Source organism: Danio aesculapii, chromosome 3 (assembly GCF_903798145.1).
Source record: "Danio aesculapii chromosome 3, fDanAes4.1, whole genome shotgun sequence".
NCBI lineage: Eukaryota > Metazoa > Chordata > Actinopteri > Cypriniformes > Danionidae > Danio > Danio aesculapii.
Window position 1 is genome coordinate 6545266 of NC_079437.1, and position 23539 is coordinate 6568804.

Below are 23539 nucleotides of genomic sequence, written 5' to 3' on the forward strand. Positions count from 1 at the left end.
GTAGAGACTCTTTTAATCTATTTTATATAACTTAAACCAAACTATAGTAACATGTATAATGCTGGATTTTAGTGTTTAAAGAATTAAGATGCAAAAGCCTCTGAAATGTTCTTCTACAATCAGCATTTTCTCAGTCTCCTGTGTTTATGTTAGGCATGGGACGATAACCGTTTTCAAGGTATACTGTGGTTTGGAAAAGTCAAGGTTTTAAAACTGCCAAATTTTTCAAACAGTATCTCCAGAAGAAAAGATATGCAAAGATGTCTTGTAAATTGTCCAGAAATCTGTGTATTTGATACTAATGAAGACAGCAGAAGTCAATGATTCATTTGAATTATTTAGCCTGACATGTTTACTGCTCCAAAATATTATAAATCTTTAACAAAATGTTCAAAGGGGAAAAAAAGGTTTTGTTTTTTACCCAGACATTTAAAAATATCTTATTTTAGAGCAGTGATCACATTACAGTGAAACTGTAATATTTTCATCTTAGGTTATCATACTGTCAGAATCTTATACCAGCCCATGCCTAGTTTATGTTCAGTGATTTCATTTTAAAGGAAACTTTTTTTTTCTTTTTTTTTTTTAACCTAAAAAAGTGAAATTACTGAATATAAACAAAGGAGTCTAACAAAAAATGTTATTGGTGTAAAGTTGGCTTTATATTCAAACATTCAGACTTTCTCCCTAAAAATATTAGCAACCAGCGAATATCAAGGTAAAACAATGTTCACGGTCATTTAAATAGTTATCAAGTCTTGTATGTGATTACAGACCGAATAATATTTTAAGTAGCGTGGTAAAGAATAAAGGGACCCTGTCTCAAGTTGTCACTGAACGAAAGTGCGAATATAAAACCTTCACCTCAATGACAATGTTTATAGTAGAAGAAAATTTCAGACCGCACTGAAGTGCTATTACATCTGAACTCTTTGTTAATGAATGCTTCAGCATAAGGCTGGGCGATTGGCCTAAAATCAAAATCTCGATTGATTGAACAGTTTAACTTTATTATGATTAATGAGCGATTATTTTATTTATTTATTTTATTTTTTGCCCATTATAGTTCACTGACAGGTTTTGCACAGTAAATATGCTGGCATATTACAAGTGAAATATTTTTGAATGAGGGGTGCATTACTTTATTTTAAAATAATTGAAGGCAACACGCTATAATCTCCGCATCTATTGATCTATTTATTAATTATTTATAGAACATCAACGTTGAACAACTGAAATTAAAATACTCATAACCTAAAACGAACAGCCCCCTTTTTTTCTTATAACAAAGTGAAAATAAATGACTTGCACTTTTAGAAAAAAAAATTAATTATTTCATGCTAATTCAATTTTAAACTAACTAAATAAAGAATTTCATACTAAAAGTAAAAAATTAAGCAGTATCTCTTCTAAATAAAATAACTCATAACTCATTTATATCCTGTAAATAATGTTTTAAACAGTGCATTTCTTGCATCTTCTGTAAACAAATATTTTTATGCAAATAATAATTTCATTGTATTAGAAAATATGCCATCTTAAAGCACAGCATCCAATCATCGTCAATGTAGTGCAAACATGTGACGTGACATACTTTTCTGTAGTATGGTGATAAAAAAAACATGCGTATAACTGAGTAGGATAAACTTTTTTGCTTGATAAGATGCACATAAACTACGATGGGAACACTTTTACTGAACAAATTATTGTGTTAAAATTAAATGTGTGTGAATGGACAAACCAGCCGGCTGAGCACACTGTGAAACATCTGAAATGTTGTTTTGGTCATTCTAAAACATCTGAACTGTTTCAGTATTAGTGTTATATCATTAATGACCTCCAGAACTGTCAAGAGCATCTGCGCTCTGCGTCTCATGGCTTAAATTTTATTTGCTTTGGCTCATGGATGGAAACGCTGCTTTATTCGCACATCTTTTATGCGATAATCCAGTTTTGAGCATAAAGTTAATTTGCATTTTTGGATGGAAACATAGCTCATAGAAATGCATATGCAAAATAACCAATAAACAAAATGGCTCAGGTCTCTTGAATTGAACATCTTGGAAAAAGTGCAGTCGAAGACAACATGATTAGTGCTCTCTTTCAAAATTCTGTATTTCCTATTATATTTTTCACCTGCAGAAAGTCTTATTTCTTTTAGTCTGATTTAGAATGAAACAAATATATAAATGCAAATAACTTCTGTGGTCAATATTATTAGCCCCCCCTTAAAAAAATATTATTATTATTTTTTGAACAAATCACTGTTTTCCAATAAATTGCCTAGTCAAGCCTTTAAAGGTCAATTTAAGCTGAATACTAGTGTCTTGCAAACTAAGTAGTCAAATATTATGTACGGTAATCATGGCGAAGACAACAGAAATCAGATGTGTTAAATCTGTTAAACAGCGCTAATTAAAAATAATTAATTTCACAGAAGGACTAATATTTTTATATATGAATTGCTGTTGTGTAACTGCAGATTAACTGTGTGGGTTTTTTCTGCGTCTTGTTTTTTTAATAACATAGACTTTTTTTTTGCCAAGCTCTATTTGGAAGGATGCTTATTGTGAAAAGTGCTACACATGTAAACTTTGAGTTGAATTGAACAGGAAGGGAGCAGCAGTTCATGGAAGACAGTCAATGTAAGACAGAAGACAGCGGTCATCAGGAGGTATGAGACGCTCAATTCAACAATACACACATATATTACCTGGATATGCATGAGCAAACATCTGATGAGGCATTTGTTTTTTATTACAGGGCGCTGAAGACAGCACAAGAGGTTGGTGTGTTTACGTGTTCCTCTTATATGTGATTATTGGGGTGTGTTACAGAAAGATCCTAACTTTAAAATAATATATTTTAAATATAATATATATATAATATTTTGGTAAGCAGTTTTGTGCAATTTCAATTTATTTAAAGGATTACCTCTTGAGATGCAACGTCTCATTTTTATAAGGGTCCAATAAAGACCCTTTATGTATCCAATAAAGACATGACAAAGATACACAAACAAAAAAATACTATCTCAAATACTGAAGCGTGCTCATTTCAGATTTCGGACGGAAGTTGTTATAGAAGAACATTTCTTAAGGGTGGAAATTATATTTGCATTTAGTCATTTAGCAGATGCTCAAAAGCCACTTACAAATAGGGATGCAATGATTATAGATTTTGGTTGTACGATTATAGTCTGGTTTCCACTACATTCATTCATTCATTCAAGATTCATCCCGCCACGGCTACATTACAGCTTCTCATTCAAAACATTCAGTTTTTTTAATAGCGAGTGATAATCGCACCAAAACGTATTAAAAGGTAAGTGAATTATAACAGCGCAAACTGTTCTGTAACTGTAGTAGTGCTGTGCCAGGATGAATGAGGTATAGCCGTTTTACTTTACTTCAGGACGCATTAATACCTGAGGCATTCATAAATATTCCTAGCAAATGTAATAAATTCTGGAGACATACTCGTTACATAAATGCATTAAATTGCACCTCAGCAGCGTTTATTTGAGAGCGCTCAAGAAGATCTGCGCGCTCTTAAAGCGGCTTATATTTGAGGGGGCGTGCAAGAAGTTTTGTGCACGAGCTGAAGAAATCAGCGCGCAAGCAGAGATTCACATGCTCGTAGATTATTGCATAAATGCGAACTCGACTTCTAATACTGCGCTCACGACATTTGTCATTGAAATAACGCCACATGGAGTTGGTAGATCTGTGTAAAAAAGGCCTGCCGCCACAGCTGGAAAAAACGCTAGAGGAAATGCTGAACAATCATGGTTGTCATGATTATTATCATTATGATTTATTATTTTAAAACACCACTAGTTTAGGAAATCACATGAAAACCTGTTATTTATTGTTGCTTAGTAAGCAAATAATACAGCACCAAATATTATTAAAAACAAACAATAGTCCGTTTCTCTCTTTGCGCTTAAATAAGGAAAAGTTTTTGTCATTTAAACATCATTAATAATTTTACACTGAAAATAAATAAATAAATAAATTAATTAAGAATAAATAAAAAATAATATTTGTCTAAATCTAAGCATCATATTAGCCAAGTATTTAACTGAACTGTTGTTATCAGCTGTGTTTATACATACATAATCATTTAAAAATTTGTAATAATTTGTCTAACACATCCTTTGTTTACAATGCACTTCATCACAGGCCAAGCGGCTTCATTGGAAATAACGAACTTGCGCATGGAAAAGACACAATATGTGAACAGCCCGTGGCCTGCTTCCTAGGTGTCTTAGGCTACATTCACACCGCAGGCAAATCTGGCCCGAATCTGATTTGACTCGGGTGATGACAGTGTGAACAGCCCAAACCGCATGGAATCTGATATTTTCAGGTCAGATCTGTGCCACTTCCATATGTAGTCTTAAATCAGATACAGCAACCGCAGTGTGAATGGTTAAGTCGGATTTCATGTGACTTTTACACAATCTTCGAGCGACATGCGTCATCATTCTGTGCTGCAAACATCCTCTACTCCTCAGCAGCATAGTAGAATGGCACACAGGGCGATTACTGGACCACAGAAAGTTGGTTGTTCATGTTGAAAAAGATTTTGAAGGCAAAACTGGTGCTTGTTAACTAATCTGGTTAACGATTGAGACACGGGTTGATCGCGAAGCTGAAGCGTCGTGGGTGTTGCGGATAGGGGATTCGTGTGCAAAGGAGAGGGAACTTTCTCTCCAAGAGAAAAAAAGGGCAGGTGCTCGAGCTCTCAAACCCCCCTTCTGTACGTGTTTGTTTATAACAAAGTAAAATGAAATAACTCTGCAAACGGAGATAAAGCAACTCCGCCTTCACAGTTCAGTCTGTATTTCTCCATTACCTCTGCTCCTATCAGAATCAAGCTTATAACCATCCTCTCCTTCATCCCGTCCTGCAGAATCAGCCTCCCCCTGTCCTGTTTTCGGGGGTTGGTCGGAGGCCCCTGAGGGAGGGAAGGATGCCAATTGGAGCACTGTGGCCGACGGACAGCCCCCCTCCACGGTGCCGTCGCGATACATGCCCCGTGAGGTGCCACCGCGCTTCCGCAACCAGCAGGAACCCAAAGTGCTACTGAAAAGGGGCCAGCCACCACTGTCCTGCATGCTGCTGGGGGGCGCAAGTGGAGGGGACGCCTCGCCCCGAATTCCCCTGCAGGAGCACGCTGACACCTCAGGTGTGTCACTCACAAAAGCAGAAGACATCTACATGTAGCAGTGAATTAATCACTGTATGTTTTCATGTGTTTCTTCTTTGCTGATATGGTGTTTTTTTTCTCTCACCCAGATTCTAAGGTAGATTCAGTTTCTCTGCACTCATCATCTGACGCCTCCGCCACTCCCACTTATGCAAATTACACATGGGGGCGGGGCTCAGGAGGTCAAGCCTCGTCTCAGGGAATGGACAAGGACAGTTCTGATGTAGAGAAATGGCCAAGACCAGAAGACTCATGGAATAGTGACCAGACCCTACATTCTGCCAGGTTGGGAATGGATGAGTCCGCTGACCTGCAAATGGACAGTTCTTCTAAACTCTCTGAACATACCGAAGACAGTGCATCTTTACAGTCTGAGAAAAAAGAAAGCATTAAAGGAGTAATTCAGAATTTCAGCTCTAAGGTCTCTCCGCTTTCTGGAGATCAAGGGGACACTCAAGGTCTAAATCCAAATTATACCCCTGTTGCCCCTGATGGAGATCTCTCAACCAACACTGCCTCCGAGGAGTCTTCTCCCACACCCTTGAGTCCAGCCCATGCACTCTACCAGACACTCCTCAAGAGAGAAGAGCCTGTTACAGGAGATTGGGCAAAGCCTGGACCAAATGGTGGTGCAGCTTCCAGCATGGATTTGTGGGGTACTGTTGAGAATCCTGCTGTGAAGAGCAATGGTGGAAGTTCTGGAGATGGCACCTCTCAGGGAGTGTGGGATGGAGATGCGGTAGGTTCATACAAACAGGCAGCTACAGGACGGACCTCAGACTTCGCAGTTGGTAAATCAAAAGAGGATATGAGCGAGGAGGTAAGCACGGAAAGTTTACACAAATCTCCAGTGTTTGGAAACAATGTGGCTTCAGGAGACGACAATCAGAAAGTAGCTGATGCTTGCGATGGGCCCAAGGGTAAATCGGCTAGCAGTGAGGATGCTCAAAATCTGGTCCAAAGCCCATCCACATGTCACCCAGAAGAAGCCTTACAGAGCATGATCAATCACACTAACCTGGATCCCAAAGTGCTGTGCAACACTGGATGGGGCAAGACTCAGATCAAGCAGAACGTTGCTTGGGATTTCGAGGCAGATGTGGGCAATGCTGGCTGGGATCTGGAAGTGAACACCGAACACGGTAAGGAAGGCTGGCGGGAAACGGGTGATCTTTCCAACTCCAAAATGCAGAAGCAGGAGGTTGGGCATGTGGGTAGGGCTCAAGGGTGGACCGAGCGTGGAGAAATGAGCGTCGGGATTGGTCACAAAGCGAGTGGCTGGGGGGAAGACCAAGAAGGTGCATCCAGAAGGGAAGGAACAGGTTGGAGCCAAGGTGGCGGAAAAGAGTGGACCCCAGTGCCTGATGCTGGAGGCTGGAAGGAAGAGAAAAGCGCAAATCAGAATGAAGGGTCGTGGGGCAGCCCTGAAGATTCGGGACCGCGGAGCGGTGGCTGGGATTGTAAAACCCACCAGGGATGGAGCGAGAAGCTTCCATCACAGATACCAAACAAACAAACAGCACTTAAAACCCAAAATCAACAACCGCAGCAGCAATCGCAAACCCAGCAGCAGATGCCGGGATATCCAAAGGTCTTGCAGGACCGGGCTCGTACAGGAGAGAACGATGAGCAGAGTAAAGGCTCAGGGTGGAGCTGTGGGCCCATCCCTCAGATTGCTTCAGCTGGTGAGCCGAGCGGGTGGGAAGAGCCCTCGCCCCAGTCCATCAGCCGGAAAATGGACATTGACGACGGCACCTCTGCATGGGGCGATCCATCACGATACAGCAGCAAGAACGTCAACCTGTGGGATAAGAACAGCTCACAGCCCCAACAGCAGTCCTCTGGAAGACCGGCTGGAACTCCATCTAAAAACTCTGGTAAGTGTGCAGTAGGGGTGTTGTAAAAATACCCAGAGTGACTTAAAGCAGTGTTTCTCAACCACGTTCCTGGAAGACCACCATCTCTGCACATTTCCCAAGTCTTAAGTTTATCAGTTAAGCAGAGACTTAATGACCTGTAATGGTCTTTAACCTGTAAAGGAGACATCCACGACGTGCAGTGCTGGGGGTCCTTCAGGAACATGGCTGAGAAACACTGACTTAGGGGATAGTTTACCCAAAAATGAAAGTTCTGTCATCATTTACCCATTCTTTGCTTGTTTCAAACCTAGAAGTTTCTTTCTTTTTAAGCAAAAGATAATATTTAGAAATAGGCCAGAAACTCGCAGTTATTGACTTCCATAGTATTTGTTTTTCCTACTATGGAAACTAACAGAAACTACCTACTAACATGAGTAAGAAACTCAAAGTTTAGAACCACTGGAGGGTGAGAAAATAGTGAGTAAATGGAATTTTTTGGGTGTACTATTCCTTTAAAGAATCAAATAGTCCATATATTGCCACGGTTATTTGTTTATTGTTGTCTTGTTTCATCAGTTTATTCGTTTCTATCTTGATTTTTTTTTTCCAGCTATAATAATAATATCAATAATAATACATTTTATTTAAAATGAGCTTTTCTAGAAGTCTAAAATAATACAAAACGACCAAAAACAATATAAGAAACTTGCAGCAATGAGGTACACAGTGATATTTTTACTTTTGTAATGCGTATGTGGTGTTTATGTGCAAGTGCGCCCTCTAGCATCCAGGATGATTGCATGTGATCACAGCACATCTTTTTCTAAAATAAGAAGCAGTGTATACTGTATACTGAAGCAGCCAAACCATTTCATTTTATTGATTAATGCATGTACACGTAATAGGTCCTGCAATATGGACACGCAGCAGTGGCCCCTCCGACTCGTCCATGGAAAGCGGTCCTGCTCCCTGGGTTAAATCATTTGATGGGTCATCTGGCTGGGGGGAATCCAATGAACCTGGGAAAGGTGGATGGGGAAACTCACATTCCCATCCTAATAAGACTGGTAAGAGCTTGTCCAAGTATACACACTCGCTACATAATATAATATAATATAATATAATATAATATAATATAATTTAATATAACATCCTAATTATTTAGTATTCTTGGTGAAAAGATTGCCTTTAGGATCTATTAAAGGATTAATGTACATCAACAATGAAGATGTCCTGATGATTTAGTCAACCTTGTCATGCAGAATGTTAGTTTCTTTCTTCAGTTGTTTTTCAGATTCTCAGCATATTGTAGATGTTTATGCTCGGCGAATTGATCTTTCAAGCTGCAGCTTCAGTGAATCCTAAAAAGTGTAAACAATTTCAAGAAAATTAGCAATCGTTTTGCTAGAAAGACACTTAATCCTTACCTGTGGTCATTTAGAGCCCTTTGAAACTGCAGTTTGAAAAAAATTAAACCACTGAGCACCATAGAAGTTTATTAGATGGAGAAGAATCATGCATCAGGGTGTCTGCAGGGTCTTACAAAGTATTAAAAATTGATAAATCAATCTAAAGAAATTTAAGGCCCTTGAGGTATTAAAAAGTCTTAAATGCTATTTTGCAAGGTATTAAATTTGATGTCATTTTTGATTGTGCAATGTATGGTTGTATGCTAAAGCTGCCTGACTTAAATCTGTAAATATCAGGATGCTGTGGTAGTTTATGAAACCTATGATATCCTACGAGAGTTGACATCATGCTGCTTTGTTTACTGCAGTAACCAAAGTAGCACCATTATTTCTGCAGTTCTATAGGCTAGATGTAATAGATTTTCATTCAGTATATGAACTAATAAGCTTGTGCTTCATCCCGCTCCATTTTCGACCATGTTGAAATGTATTCTTTTGTTTATGATATTTTATGTATGATACTTTGTTCGAAAATAGTTTTGGATTAATTTCTTACATTATTGTTTATTAAATATACTCTAAGTTAAAATCTCGCCTGTGTTTCTGGATAAAAAGTGGTTATAAGGTCTTAAAATGGATGGAAAGAGTCTTAAAAAAAAGGTCTTAAAGGGTATTAAATTTCACTCTCTGATTGCTGTATATACTCTGCATGTTTTCTCCCCAATAAAACAAAAATCTAGAAGACATTTTGAATATTTAAATAAAACTAATGAGAATGAAATATTTCTTAGTTCGTTAGCTGTATTTTTATATCGACGGCACATTCATAGAGCTCCCTGTTTTTGTATTTGATTGCAAATATTGCTAAAGTTAAAACTGTTTACTGCAGTATGAAAACACTCCCAAAACACTCTTGCTTTCAATCAAACAGTAAGGGGTGTGAGTAGTAGTTGTGTGATGTAATAGTGGACATATCAGTAAGCCTGTTACGTTATGGCCGTGTTTGTTTTGGTGCTTTCAATCATCAACATTACTTGGCAAAATTTACTGCAGCTTTCATGTGTGGTCATTGTAAAGAGCAGGGCCAGGTTGAATGAAATCCCTTAAGCTAAGAAATCCCTTAGTAAAACTTGGGTTGCTGGAGCAAAAACCTAAAGCCTGTTTCAAACCGCAAGCACGAGTAGAGCGTGAGCAGTGCGTGTATTTTTCGGCATCCATGTTAACAGATTAGAGCTTTAATACCGCACGCAGTAGCAGCGCGTCGGCAAGAGGCGTGACTGTCGCTGAAGCAGCAGTGCTGCGATAGTTTTGGTGCTGGGTTTGTTTTTACTGCACTGCTCAGGCTCAATTAAAGTGACAATGTATTGATAAAGACCAAAAACACATTGAATGACAGTAAAAAGTAGCATTTTTACCCAATAGATGCATCGATAATATCCACTGATTAATATATAGTCAATCAAATTAACTTAAATGATTAAAAATGGCAACAAATATTTATTTAAGCCCGAACTACAAAACCAAATGTAAAACTTAATGATTTTATTGTTTTCTTAAGTATTACTACAAAGTCCTTTGCTGTGTTCACACCAGATGCGGAAAGCGCGGATAAATAGCGATAACATTTTGGATTTACCCGCTACATTCGTGCATCAAATCACTCATCAAATTCACCACACAACAGACGCGGATTCGCATGATGGGCAGAGCTTCTGTCTGCCCGGTTACTCTAGCTTCGTTGTTAAATGGCTGACATCGATTTTATTGAGGGAATAGCTGTGTTTATGTGCTTTATGAAGGCTGAAAAACAGCTTTGATTTGTTTGGAGTAGTGTTTGAGTCCATCAGATCCTTTCAGAGGTGCACCCAGATCTGTGAGCTCATAAACTCCTCCAGAAACTGAACCTGGATGATGGAAGCATTTAGCAGTGCTTCTGACTGAGTCGAGCCCAGTTTGATCAACTGTTGTCAGCGTCAGTAGGAGGATTTTTTTTTTCCCAGGACACCAACAACAGGCAGTACGTCATAATCACCCCCCACAAGAGCAAGCTCCTGATTGGTTAACGCGGCGTGAATGTCAACTGAAGTTCAGATTTTCGAACTTGAACAATTCGCTTGAAACATGCGATATGCGTGTTAAGCTCATCAATCATGCGAAGCACTCAACTCGTGCCACTTCATTCGCATGAATCGCGTCATTCGTGCGTATCGTACCGCAGGATGTCCATTCACGCCTTTGCATTGACTTAACATGTAACTCACTCACGCTTGACGCTTCTTCTGTAGCTGGTGTGAACGCAGCATTAGTAATCATGTCTCATTAACAAATTTAAGTGACCAAAACGGCTCCCTCAACTGAGCAAAGGCCACTCAAAATGGAAGCGTTCTCACCTAAATAAAATGTTTATATACAAGACTTACAGGATTGTAAAAACCAAAACAAAAAACATAGATAAATAATTGAATAAAACCATTAATGAGCTAACTAATGAACGCAGCGTGATAATGATAACACGTCTGCATCCATTTGAAACTGTAGCTGCAGTGCAGCTTCCAAAAGCCAGCCGAGTGTTATACATACACAATGTCGAGGTCGACACGATAAGCGAACAGAGAGAAATGGCATAGATGATGTGTATAGCAGAGTCCTTGCAAGACAAGCTTTCATGGTTCGTTACGATCTGTTTATGCAACTATAACAGCGGCGCTTGTTGCCATATGTTGCCAGAAACTCCAGTGAAATGCTTAGAAAAGGCACTTTAAGAAGTTTGGTGCAATGCTCTTACTGAAATCTCTTACGCTCTGGGATTTTTTTCCACCCGTAAGATAAATCGCTTAAGAACTTTAATGAAACCGAACACAAATCTTCTCATGGATGCTGTAATTGTACATGTGTTCATTTGGATTGTGCCATATAAGCTGATCTTGATATTAACTCTCTAGGTTCAAAGTCTATGCAAGAGGGCTGGGGCGACGAAGGCTCGAATTCCTCCAGACACTCCAGCTGGGAGGAGGAGGATGGAGGAGTCTGGGGCGGTCGGGGGTCCCAGAGCAACATGTCCAGCTCGTACAGCTCCGGCGGCTGGGGCCAAAGCCAGGGGTCCAGGAGGCTCAGCTCTAAGGTGTGCTGGGAGACTATCATAGCTGCAGATTTTTTGGACCTGACTCCTAAGTAACACCTTGATTTGTTTTTTTTTTTTTCTCAGAGCCCTCTTAAAGGTAACAGTGGAGACTCGTGGGTTTCTCCTGTATCTCGGCAGTTCTCAAACATGGGCGTTACGGTAAGACAATCATTAGCACCAGTGCTGGGAACATTTACTTTAAAAGTCAAGCATTACAATCATCACCATTCATTTATTCCCATGTTCTTAAGTCCAAATCCACAAAAGTCAAATGTAATCTGATAACTTCTCTCACATTACTTAATTAAAGCATGATCCAGCCCTGATCATCACCGTGCTGAGCTGCTGTGTTGTGTGGCTGCATATCTGAGGAAATGTGCTGTTTGTTTCTGTCAGGATGACGACTCCAGCATGGGTCACGATAACAGACACGACAGGCGAGGCGTGAATGACGGAGAAATGCGGAGAGGAGGCAGGACTGGAGGAGCTTTCCGCTCGCAGACTGCCAAAGAGACCAGCTGTGGAGAGAGCGGGCCCTATCTGGATAAGGTACTGACAAACTCGCTGAAGGACAAAGAGTTGTAGACAGGGCTTAATTTGTGCTAGAACATGCCGCATTCAGATCTGGCACCTCTGAAATCCCCCTCCTCATTCGCCCTCCTCCCCCGTCTGCTGTTCACTTTCACTTTCTTTCCAACCCTCTTCATTTCACTTTCATCCGTGACAACACTCTACACTGTCGTCCGGATCAGTTACTCGATCTGTTCCGGGACCTCCCAATTCACTAATTAAGCACTGGTTAATAACAAAGATAGCGTGGCATACACATGCAGAAAATGTCTAAATGAAGAAATAACAACTCGATTCAAAAGGATGGTTTACATGCATCGACCAATCAGAATCAAGAACTATCCCTTTTATTAATCATCTTTGCTCTTGTTTCCTGCTGTGTCGAAGGTTGGAGGTCATGGTATGTTTGGCGGTGGGATTCCTCCGATGAGAGGGATGCATCAGGCCGGCGTGCACCCATTAAACCCTTCCCCTGGCATAAGAGCACAAGTGCCTCATCAGTTCCTGCCTCCTCAGGTCAGTCAGTGTGCTGGGTTATTAAACTATGATTAGGCCCACACGGAATCTGCGCGCGCTGAATTTCTGCAGATTTTTAGCCCATCATTAATTATGTTTATTTACTTCAGTAAATGTGTGTAAATCTATATTTATTCAGTTTTTTAATTATTACAGTAATATTATTGACTAATATGAAAATGTTCATCTGATTTATGTACAGTGCAGTTGAACAGTAATATTTTCTGTCTTTTAGTAGTTATATTATATGAGAGACTTGCTTTGTTTACCAAATAAAGTGAATCTAATTGGATTTGCACTTTAAACATTAAATACAAGTTAAAAAGAGATTATTTTTACTCCCAAAATAATTCAGCAGAAATCCGCAGACTTTTAGCAAAATTCTCTGCAGAAATAGCAGAAAACATCTGCAGATTCAGTCTGACCCTAGCTATGATTAACTATGATCATAACAGTTTTAATAACTGATTTCTTTTGTCTTTGCTATAATAACAGCACATAATATTTGACTAGATATTTTCAAAATACAAGCATTCAGCTTAGAGTGCGATTCAAAGGATTAATTAGGGTAATTAGGCAAGTCATTGTATACAGTAGTTTCTTCTGCAAACAATCATATATATATATATATATATATATATATATATATATATATATATATATATATATATATATATATATATATATATATATATATATATATATATAGCTTAAGGTGGCTAATAATATTGACCTTAAAATAGGCTTCAAAATATTTAAACCTGCTTTTATTCTAGCCAAAATAAAACAAATAAGACTTTCTCCAGACGAAAAAACAGTTGAGGAAATACTGCGAAACACTCCTTGCTCTGTCAAAAACATAATTTGGGAAATAATTATAAATAAAATAAATCCTGACTTCACCTGATAATCGGTTTGAATAATCGTGATTACAGTTATGACCAAAGTAATCGTGATTATGATTCTTCCCATAATCGAGCAGCCCTAACCTTATATCTTATATATATAAGTCAAGTCAAGTCAAAGTTTATTTATCAAGCGCATTTAAAAACAACAAGTTCTTACCAAAGTGCTGTACACACATACACCATTTAAAACAAAGGACAAATTCAACAGACACTTGACTCTCATATGGTATTAAAAGCCAAAGAGTAAAAATGGGTTTTAAGACTTGATTTAAAAACAGAAAGGGTGGCAGCAAATTATTCCAATGTTTGGGGGCCACCACTGCAAAGGCACGGTCCCCCCTGGTTTTTAACCTTGCGCGTGGAACAGCCAAACGTAGCTGATCAGTACATCTAAGTGCCCTTGATGGAGTGTACAATTGCATTAATGAGGACAAGTATCTTGGTATCCTTAAAATCATAATTGATGGGCACTCAATAAGTCGCACAATGCACCACATTAACTAATCTACAATACACTCATCGGCTAGAGAATACACATATGGCTCGTTGCCACTGACTGGTACAGTATGGCAGGAAGCTGCTAAAAGGGTACCAATGGTACTCTTTTGGTGGCCGTGGTGTACGACAGAAAGATTCAGTCAACGTCATTTTCATTCGAGATGATGTCTACAGTAAAGCTGTACGGGTCGCTCACATATCATATGAGAAGCACTTCTCACAAAACAGATGCTTTACACACATCAATACTTGTGTAGAAATGTTTATTACTAACTTTTCAATGAACATGAGTTGATTATAACTGCAGATCAATGATAGTGCGAAACAGCCTACTGTATAGTCTGTGATAATATTAAATAACTAAATAAATGAACATGTATAAACACATGCAGTCTCTGATATGTTACCACTTACAGTAAAACTACACACAGCAAACATTTAGGCCTTATTTAGGAACAACACGAAATATAGCCTACAGTCAGTGTAAACCTCTCATCTGTGTCTGTAATCTTCAGCAACACATGTAGCCTCTGTTAGAGAGTAATTCCCTCATTCCCGGTTCATATTAGTCCAAAAGGTGAAGATAATAAGTTAGTTATACATGGCATTTTGTTCATGTTTGCTGAATAATAATGTGCTCCTTTTTTCCGGCTTCTCCTTTGTTTCTTCACGCTTCACTCTCGCGTTTGTCAGTGTCTGACATAATCGGGTTTCAAAAGCTCGTCAATAATCAAGCGCAGGTTATTATCATCAGCTGAAGAAGTTTGTTATTTCAGATTTAGATGTGAGGCAAACGCAAGCAAGAAAGCAAAACCGCTCATGATTCAGACTGGCTGGTAAAAAACTACGGGGCACAGGGTAAATCTGCTCTTATTTTTGACTTTGTGGCTGTTCCTCAAGACGACGACAAGGTTTGTTTGAGCTCGGGTCGACCATGGCTCGTTATTATATGTATATATCATTCTACTGTAATCTCTCGGCTATGTGTGTATTTTAAACATGGCGGTTCCTTTGTTTTCATACTGGCTTGTTGCGTTAGCGAATGACGTATCTCTGTAAACCAAAAGCGTTCAGCTGCGCGTCTAGCTCCGCCTTTGGTACCCTTTCGAAAGGATGCTGAAAAAGGGGTATGGTACGGTTCGGTACGCTTTTATAGCCGTTTCCACTGTCAAAAAGCGTACCGAACCGAACCGTACCGTACCGCTTTTTCGGCACCCTTTCGAAAGGGTACAAAACACGTGCAGCTGTACGCTATTGGTTTACAGAGATACGTCATTCGCTTACGCAACAAGCCAGAATGAAAACAAAAAACCCGCCATGTTTAAAATACACAGCGAGAGATTATAGCGGAATTATAAATACATATAATAACGAGCCATGGTCGATCAGGGCTCAAACAAACCTTGTCGTCGTCTTGATGAACAGCCACAAAGCCAAGAAGAAGAGCAGATTTACCCTGTGCCGCGTAGTTTTTTACGAGCCAGTCTGAGGCACGAGTGGTTTCGCTTTCTTGCTAGCGCTCGTGCGCGTCTAACATTATATCTGAAATAACAAACTTCTTAAGCTGATGATAATAACCTGCGCTTGATTATTGACGTGCTTTTGAAAGCCGGAAAAAAAGGAGCACATTATTTATTCCGCAAACGCGAACAAAATGCCATGTATAACTAACTTATTATCTTCACATTTTGGACTAATATGAACTCAAAATGACGGAATTACTCTCTAACAGAGGCTACATGTGCTGCTGAAGATTACAGACACAGATGAGAGGTTTTCACTGACTGTAGGCTATATTTTGTGTTGTTTTGAACCTAAATACGGACGAAATGTCTGTTGTGTGTGTTCTTCTGTAGTTGGTAACATATCGGAGGCTGTATGTGTTCATATATGTTCATTTATTTAGTTATTTAATATAATTACAGACGTTACAGTAGTCTGTCGTCATTGATCTGCAGTTATAATCAACTCATGTTCATAGTAAAGTTAGTAATAAACATTTCTACACAAGTATTTATGTGTATGAAGCATCTGTGTTGTGAGAAGAGCTTCTCATATGATATGTAAGTGACCCGTACAGCTTTACTGTAGACATTTCCTCGAGTGAGAATGACGTCGACTGAAACTTTCTGTCATACACCACGCCCACCAAAAGGGTACCCTTGATAGTGGAAACGCAAGCTTGATAAAGGTGACCCGTACCAAACCGAACCGTACCGTACCGTACCAGTCAGTGGAAACGAGCCTAAAGCGTACCAAACCGTACCTCTCAGTGAAAACGGGCCAATAATGCACTGAAAGTTGCGCGACAAATAAATTTCTGGGTCCGACCACAAAATGCTTTGTTTCATTAGTACAGCTTGTTAAATGACAAGTAACTATCACAGGGTCTGACCAGCAAAGGACATACAAAACACTCACTCACTCGCTTTCATTCACTCCTTTAAGCACACCATATTAGTGGACTACTGTAGGGAATAGTGAATTAGGGTATGGGAGGTGATTTTGGATACAGCAAAGTATTGTTTACTACAATAGTCTACATTTGAAGTGGATCAAAAAAACTTTAACAATTGTCATATAGCAAGAATCAGTGTTGTTGAATAGTTTTAGGACTTCTACTTCAACAAAAGGTTTTGATCCACTTCAGATGTTGACTACTGTAGCTTGTTTACTACTAATACTACTGCTAATAATAACAATACATTTAATTGATAAAGCCCTTTACATTTGAAGTAAAATCTCAGTGCAACAGAAAAAAGCATGATGAAACTAAAGCAAAAGGATAAGTAAAATCAGCTGCCAACTAACATTTGCACAATGGACTGTTCCTCTGTTGTGCAGGTTCCAGGGCCGATGCTGAAGCCAATGGCGCCCCCTAGCGGAGGCATGTTTCCTCCACAGCTGTCCCCTCAGCACATCGCCATGCTAGGCGGCATTAATCCACACATGCAGCAGTTCCAGCTGGTATGTCTTATTTTGAGTCCTGTAGTTGCAGTCGTTGCTGAAGCGTTGTGTTAATGTTTTAAATATGTTGTCGGTCTGTCTCAGGCTTGTCAGCTCCTCCTGCAACAACAACAGCAACAGCAGCAGTTCCTGAATCAGAGGAAGTTTTCTCCTCCTCTAAGACAACAACACGACCCGCAGCAGGTAAAAACTCACACACAACTGCACAGCGCCACCTACTGGCTGACATGTATCATTTAGGGATGCACTGATTCATATCTTTAGCTTAAGAAAATTAGATCTATCCATCCGTCTGTCTGTCTATCCATCTATCTATCTATCCATCCGTCTGTCTGTCTATCCATCTATCTATCTATCCATCCGTCTGTCTGTCAATCCATCTATCCCTCTATACATCCCTCTATCTGTCTGTCTGTCTTCTATATATCCCTCTATCCATCCATCCGTCCTTTTGTCTGCCTTTCTTCTATATATCCCTCTGTCCATCCATCCATCCGTCTGTCTGTCTATCCATCTATTCATCTATCCCTCTGTCTATCTGTCTATCCCTCTGTCCATCCATCCGTTCATCTGTCTGTCTGTCTGTCTGTCTTCTATCTATGCCTCTAAATATCCCTGTCTATCCATCTATCCGTCCGTCCATCCATCCATCTATCTATCTATCTATCTATCTATCTATCTATCTATCTATCTATCTATCTATCTATCTATCTATCTATCTATCTATCTATCTATCTATCTATCTATCTATCTATCTATCTATCTATCTATCTATCTATCTGTCTGTCTGTCTGTCTGTTTATCCATCTATTCATCTATCTCTCTATTTATCCCTCCATCCATCTTTCTATCTATCTATCTATCTATCTATCTATCTATCTATCTATCTATCTATCTATCTATCTATCTATCTATCTATCTATCTATCTATCTATCTATCTATCTATTTGTCTGTCTGTCTGTCTGTCTGTCCATCTATTCATATATCCCTCTATCTATCTATCTATCTATCTATCTATCTATCTATCTATCTATCTATCTATCTATCTATCTATCTATCTATCTATCTATCTATCTATCTATCTATCTATCTATCTATCTATCTATCTATCTATCTATCTATCTATCTATCTATCTATCTATCTATCTATATGTCTGTTTATCCATCTATTCATCTATCCCTCTATTTATCCCTCCATCCATCTTTCTATCTATCTATCTATCTATCTATCTATCTATCTATCTATCTATCTATCTATCTATCTATCTATCTATCTATCTATCTATCTATCTATCTATCTATCTATCTATCTATCTATCTATTTGTCTGTCTGTCTGTCTGTCTGTCCATCTATTCATATATCCCTCCATCTATCTATCTATCTATCTATCTATCTATCTATCTATCTATCTATCTATCTATCTATCTATCTATCTATCTATCTATCTATCTATCTATCTATCTATCTATCTATCTATCTATCTATCTATCTATCTATCTATATGTCTGTTTATCCATCTATTCATCTATCCCTCTATTTATCCCTCCATCCATCTTTCTATCTATCTATCTATCTATCTATCTATCTATCTATCTATCTATCTATCTATCTATCTATCTATCTATCTATTTGTCTGTCTGTCTGTCTGTCTGTCTGTCTGTCCATCTATTCATATATCCCTCTATTTATCCCTCCATCCATCTTTCTATCTATCTATCTGTCTGTCTGTCTGTCTGTTCATCTATCCCTCTATTTATTCCTCCATCCATCTTTCCTTCCATCCACTCGTCTGTCTGTCCATCCGTCCATGCATCTGTCCGTCCGTCCGTCCGTCCGTCCATCCATCCATTCTCTCTTTTTGGCATGACAAATGTATTAAATGTATTGCCAATGCCCATGTCTAGTTCTGACGCCTGATGTGTTTATAGTAATGTGTGTGTGTGTGTGTTTGTTGTTTTTCTGGTGAAGTTGGCACGGATCATGGCGATCCTCCAGCAGCAGCAGCAGCAGGGTGTTGTGGGACCCAAGCTCTCTCCGTCTCCTTTGGGTGCACACATCCCCAAACACCCCGACACACACCTGCATCACCTGGGCCTGAACACACACAAACCCCCCGAAGCAGCAGTACACGCAGCCATCGGAGGATCAGAACTACACAACAAAGCCCCTGCTGCGTACACTGGTGAGACACACACCTCCACAAACACAGCAGGACTTCACTGCATGATTTACCGTAGTATATTCATTTAAAGGTACAGTATAATTGAAATGAAAAGAGTTAGACGTTAGTTCTAGTTTGATCTTGTGTGTGTGTGTGTGTGTGTGTGTGTGTGTGTGTGTGTGTGTGTGTGTGTGTGTGTGTGTGTGTGTGTGTGTTCAGGAGCAGTAAAGCTGCCCGATGGCTCCTCATTCTCTCAGTATGATGTGTTGGGTAGCGGTTGGCACCGCAGTGCAGCAGGGAAGGTGGATGCGTCTCCTTCTCCAAACCCCAGCTGGCCTCCAGGTACAGCAGAACACATTAGCTAAAAACTGCTGTGTTCTCTCTCTGAGCCCACAACTGAACTCCACATACATCTATACTGATGTTCAAAACAGACTTTTATTTATTTAGTGAATTCTTAAGTACTTAAAGGCTATGTTTAATACAAAATATAGGAGGAAATACTGTGAAAACTCTTGTGCTCCTCAGAGTTTCAGCCAGGCGTCCCATGGAAGGGCCTTCCGAGCCATGAACCTGACCCCTACATGACCCCTGCAGGAATGCTGGGATCCTCCCTGCTCAGCGACACTGAACATCACCTGCTGCAGGACAACACGGGTACACACTCACTGAACACTCAGACAAAACATGCAGACCCTTCACTGACACACACACACCATAATACACCCCTTCATAGGTCAGGGTTTATATCAGTCTGCAGGACAACATAGGTACACACACTGAGCGCTCAGATGAAGCATGAAGACACTTCACTGACCACACACCATACCGATTCCAGACCATTTCTTAAACTTATCAGTCAAACAGCAGAGAGCAACTCGTTTATTAAGTATAAGAGATTTTTCTGTGCACTTTTGATCATTATGAGGCCTTAGAAATGCATGTGTGACATGACGTGTGTGTGTCTGTGTGTGTGATTCAGGGTCAAACTCTGTGAACACCTGTATGCCTTCAACTGGTGCCTGGCCGTACAGTGCCTCAGACCCCCCCCTCACTGCACACGGCACAGGTGACTCCATTCACCATCACTATACACCTCTGTCCACTCTCAGGATCCTCTCAGAGACCACTGCTCACTAGAGATGGGTGATATGGACTTGAATTACATTACAATATATTCTGGGATTTATTGCGATGACAGTAATATTGATGATCATTTAAATGTATCCACTTAGAGTGATAAGATAAGATATCGCCCATCCCTACTACTTTCTTTCCCATGAACGCATTATGCATAATCTGTTTGAATCACTATGACAGTCAGTAAAAACATATAAAGACACATCTTTTTGGACAAGCTTTTAATGAACAATGTGGTGCATATATTAATGTACAATTATCATGTTAATGCTTCCAGCTAAATACACAGAGCTGAAGTCCAGCTGGCCGCCGGAGCCCATCGGACACAGCAAATCATGGCGGACCAATCGTAATGCTTCTCAGATGCCCCGCCCCCCTCCGGGCCTGAGCTCTCAGAAGCAGCCGTGGGTGGAGGAGGGGCCTCGCATGGCCAGGGCGTGGGGAGGCGGAGCCAGTGGCACAGACACTCCCTTTAAATCAGGTACTGAAAACACACATTCACACACACCAGATTAACAGACGAGTCAGTACCGTGAAGCTCTTCAGTACCGTACTAGAAATCAGTACCGTATATCGCTATATTTAAGAATATATTAAAATCTGTTTATTTATAACAGTGCACATGTTTTAAATATTGATTATGGTTTATATCAAAGTCCCTTTAAGGCAAATCTTTTCACTCTGTGGATATTTTTAAACACCTCTCCGGCAGTATGCTCGGGCATTCTGTCTGAATGGGGAAACGTCAAATTCTCCAATACTGCTTAGCTAATCTTACCGTTAAATTTCATATTATAAATCACCAATATAGGTAAATATACTGTGCCTTTAGTTTCATTTCTAATCATCCAAATCATACAAAATCTGCAGAAACTCATGTCTGGTCTAAGCCCCTCTCCCGGGGTATTATAAGTCTCTAGCGATTGGTGATTGGCTCCTGTACTAAAGGCAGGCTTTATTCGCCAAATAGCGATCGATGATTGGCTCCTGTACTAGTAGGTGGAGCTTTATTTACCATATTGACTGTTACACTGTTCCCCATTCAAAAAGATACGAGTGACACGTCTTGTGTAGTCTATAGTCTTTGTTTGTTTTGTCTATTGTGTTGTGATATGTATTTTTCTGTAACTATGTCCTGTGCTTCTGTCTTGACCAGGGCTCTCTGCTAGAAGAGATATTGCATCTCAATGGGGCTTTCCTGGTTAAATAAGTAATAAATAAATAATTTGTGTGTGTGTGCGCTGTTCTTCAGAGTGGAGCGATGGAGGAGCGTCAGCTGGGAAATCATGGCTGCTGCTGAGAAACCTCACACCACAGGTGTGTGCAGAGTGAAGATGCAGGTCTATGTGTTGTTGTTTTATGGAAATAGTGTTTTCTGCTCTCCAAAGCTGCATTTAGTGGGTGAAAATACAGTACAAAAACAGAGTTTATGAGTTAATTGATACCTGAAAGATTTCTGTGTAAATATATCAGACCCCTACTAGTTTTTAACGATTCTGCGATCTCTGAATCCAACGCAAAATCAACAAAAAGTCACCAATTTTTGCGATCCTGCTAAATTCGTAATTAAACACAAAATAATCACAAAAAATGTAAATAATCTCATTAAATATCCAATTCCAAACCATATAAACAAATTATATTTATTTCAGTTCGCAATTTATTATACGTGACTTATGGACGTTGCACACGCAGAGCACGTGATGGAAAAATGACGTCTCGCCTCCGCTCTCACAGTCATTACATCACATGGAGGGGACGCGGGGGAGTTTTCAGATGAAGTAAGCAGATGAAGCGCGAGCGATTTACATATGAAGACATAGCAAAGATGAGATATAGACATCTTGTGGTAAATGATTTCGTTTAACTTTTTCCCTGCGCCTTACTGTAACAAAACGCTTCCCTGCTATTGACGAGTTTTATGGCAATCAGTGTTTCAGGTTTATTATGGTAGGGGAAGCCCTAACGCATGTCCTATGTGTGACATGACGTCAGATGCTCAATGGATTGAAATCTGAGAGAAAGTAAGATCGTGGATAAAAATAAGAGTTATACAACCTTCCTTTGGCTTAATCCCTACCATTTTAGATCATGTCTCGACATTCGAGACCAAAATAAAGAAGCTTGGTTTTTTTATGATTTGTGTCAGTGTTATCGTTTTAGATTGCACACCTAACATAGTTACCAAATATGGTAAATGCATATAATTTGTTATATATATATTTCTCAACATAACATATGTATATATATATATATATATATATATATATATATATATATATATATATATATATATATATATATATATATATATATTTATTATTATATATTATTATTATATATTATTATTTTTAATTTCATATATTCATTTTAATCGCAAAAATCACAAAAAGTTGTGAAAAACTAGGGGTTCTGATATATAGATCATTTCAATGTGGCGATTTCATTAACCTATGAATGTTTCCTGCTCTAAACTATTTCATAACTGTAACAAGAGGCTATTTAATCATAACTCCATGTTAAAACAGCTATCATAATGTTATTTATCAATATGTGGCTCTTTTTGGGTTCTCTGAAGCTATAGAAATACAAAATATAAAACAGGAAATACTTTCAGACCATTGTTTTTGTTTACATCCTCAATGTTCTATAGTACAAACTGTGCTGTTAAATTATTATTTTTTGAGGGGGGAATAGTCTGTTCTGCTCTCCAAAGTTGCATTTATTGGATCTTAAATAGTGCGGTATTAGTAGAGCATCATCTGTTATTGTGTTGTTGTGTTTTGACTGCAGATCGACGGCTCGACCCTGAGGACGATCTGTCTTCAGCACGGCCCTCTGTTGACCTTTCACCTCGGCCTGACCCAGGGCAGCGCTCTAATTCGCTACTGCAGCCCACATGAGGCTGCCAAAGCCCAGAGCGCCCTGCACATGTGAGTCCCTCTAACACACACACACACACACACACGTTTTTTAATGACTTTAAGAATTACGTTTTAAATGTCTGTCGGCATATTTTATGAAGTCATTACCCTAATGATCCTATGTGTATTGTGATAGAGCCTATAATTGTGTACCAGTCAGTAAACAGTCTGCTATTGCCAAGTTCAGACTGCCTGATTTTCAAAGTAGTGGTGTCAAAGATGTTTTCACACTGTATGACCGTCTGGGCTA

General features: G+C 39.3%; 1 protein-coding gene across 2 annotated transcripts in view; it reads left to right on the forward strand.

Moving 5' to 3' along the window:
• Nucleotides 1–23539, forward strand: part of tnrc6bb.1 (trinucleotide repeat containing adaptor 6Bb.1) — a 29719-nt gene that overhangs the window by 738 nt on the left and 5442 nt on the right. The window contains exons 2-19 of one of the 2 annotated variants that reach the window (XM_056452986.1): nucleotides 2613–2674; nucleotides 2764–2785; nucleotides 4918–5193; nucleotides 5304–7091; nucleotides 7979–8140; nucleotides 11425–11603; nucleotides 11688–11762; nucleotides 12000–12152; nucleotides 12561–12689; nucleotides 16940–17062; nucleotides 17147–17245; nucleotides 19033–19246; nucleotides 19445–19567; nucleotides 19754–19882; nucleotides 20208–20294; nucleotides 20643–20846; nucleotides 21618–21682; nucleotides 23159–23298. In XM_056452986.1, the coding sequence (XP_056308961.1) occupies nucleotides 2630–2674; nucleotides 2764–2785; nucleotides 4918–5193; nucleotides 5304–7091; nucleotides 7979–8140; nucleotides 11425–11603; nucleotides 11688–11762; nucleotides 12000–12152; nucleotides 12561–12689; nucleotides 16940–17062; nucleotides 17147–17245; nucleotides 19033–19246; nucleotides 19445–19567; nucleotides 19754–19882; nucleotides 20208–20294; nucleotides 20643–20846; nucleotides 21618–21682; nucleotides 23159–23298 (4013 nt within the window). In that variant the 5' untranslated portion in view covers nucleotides 2613–2629. The remainder of the gene's footprint in view (nucleotides 1–2612; nucleotides 2675–2763; nucleotides 2786–4917; nucleotides 5194–5303; nucleotides 7092–7978; nucleotides 8141–11424; nucleotides 11604–11687; nucleotides 11763–11999; nucleotides 12153–12560; nucleotides 12690–16939; nucleotides 17063–17146; nucleotides 17246–19032; nucleotides 19247–19444; nucleotides 19568–19753; nucleotides 19883–20207; nucleotides 20295–20642; nucleotides 20847–21617; nucleotides 21683–23158; nucleotides 23299–23539) is intronic. The other variant, XM_056452987.1, reaches the window with a different exon arrangement.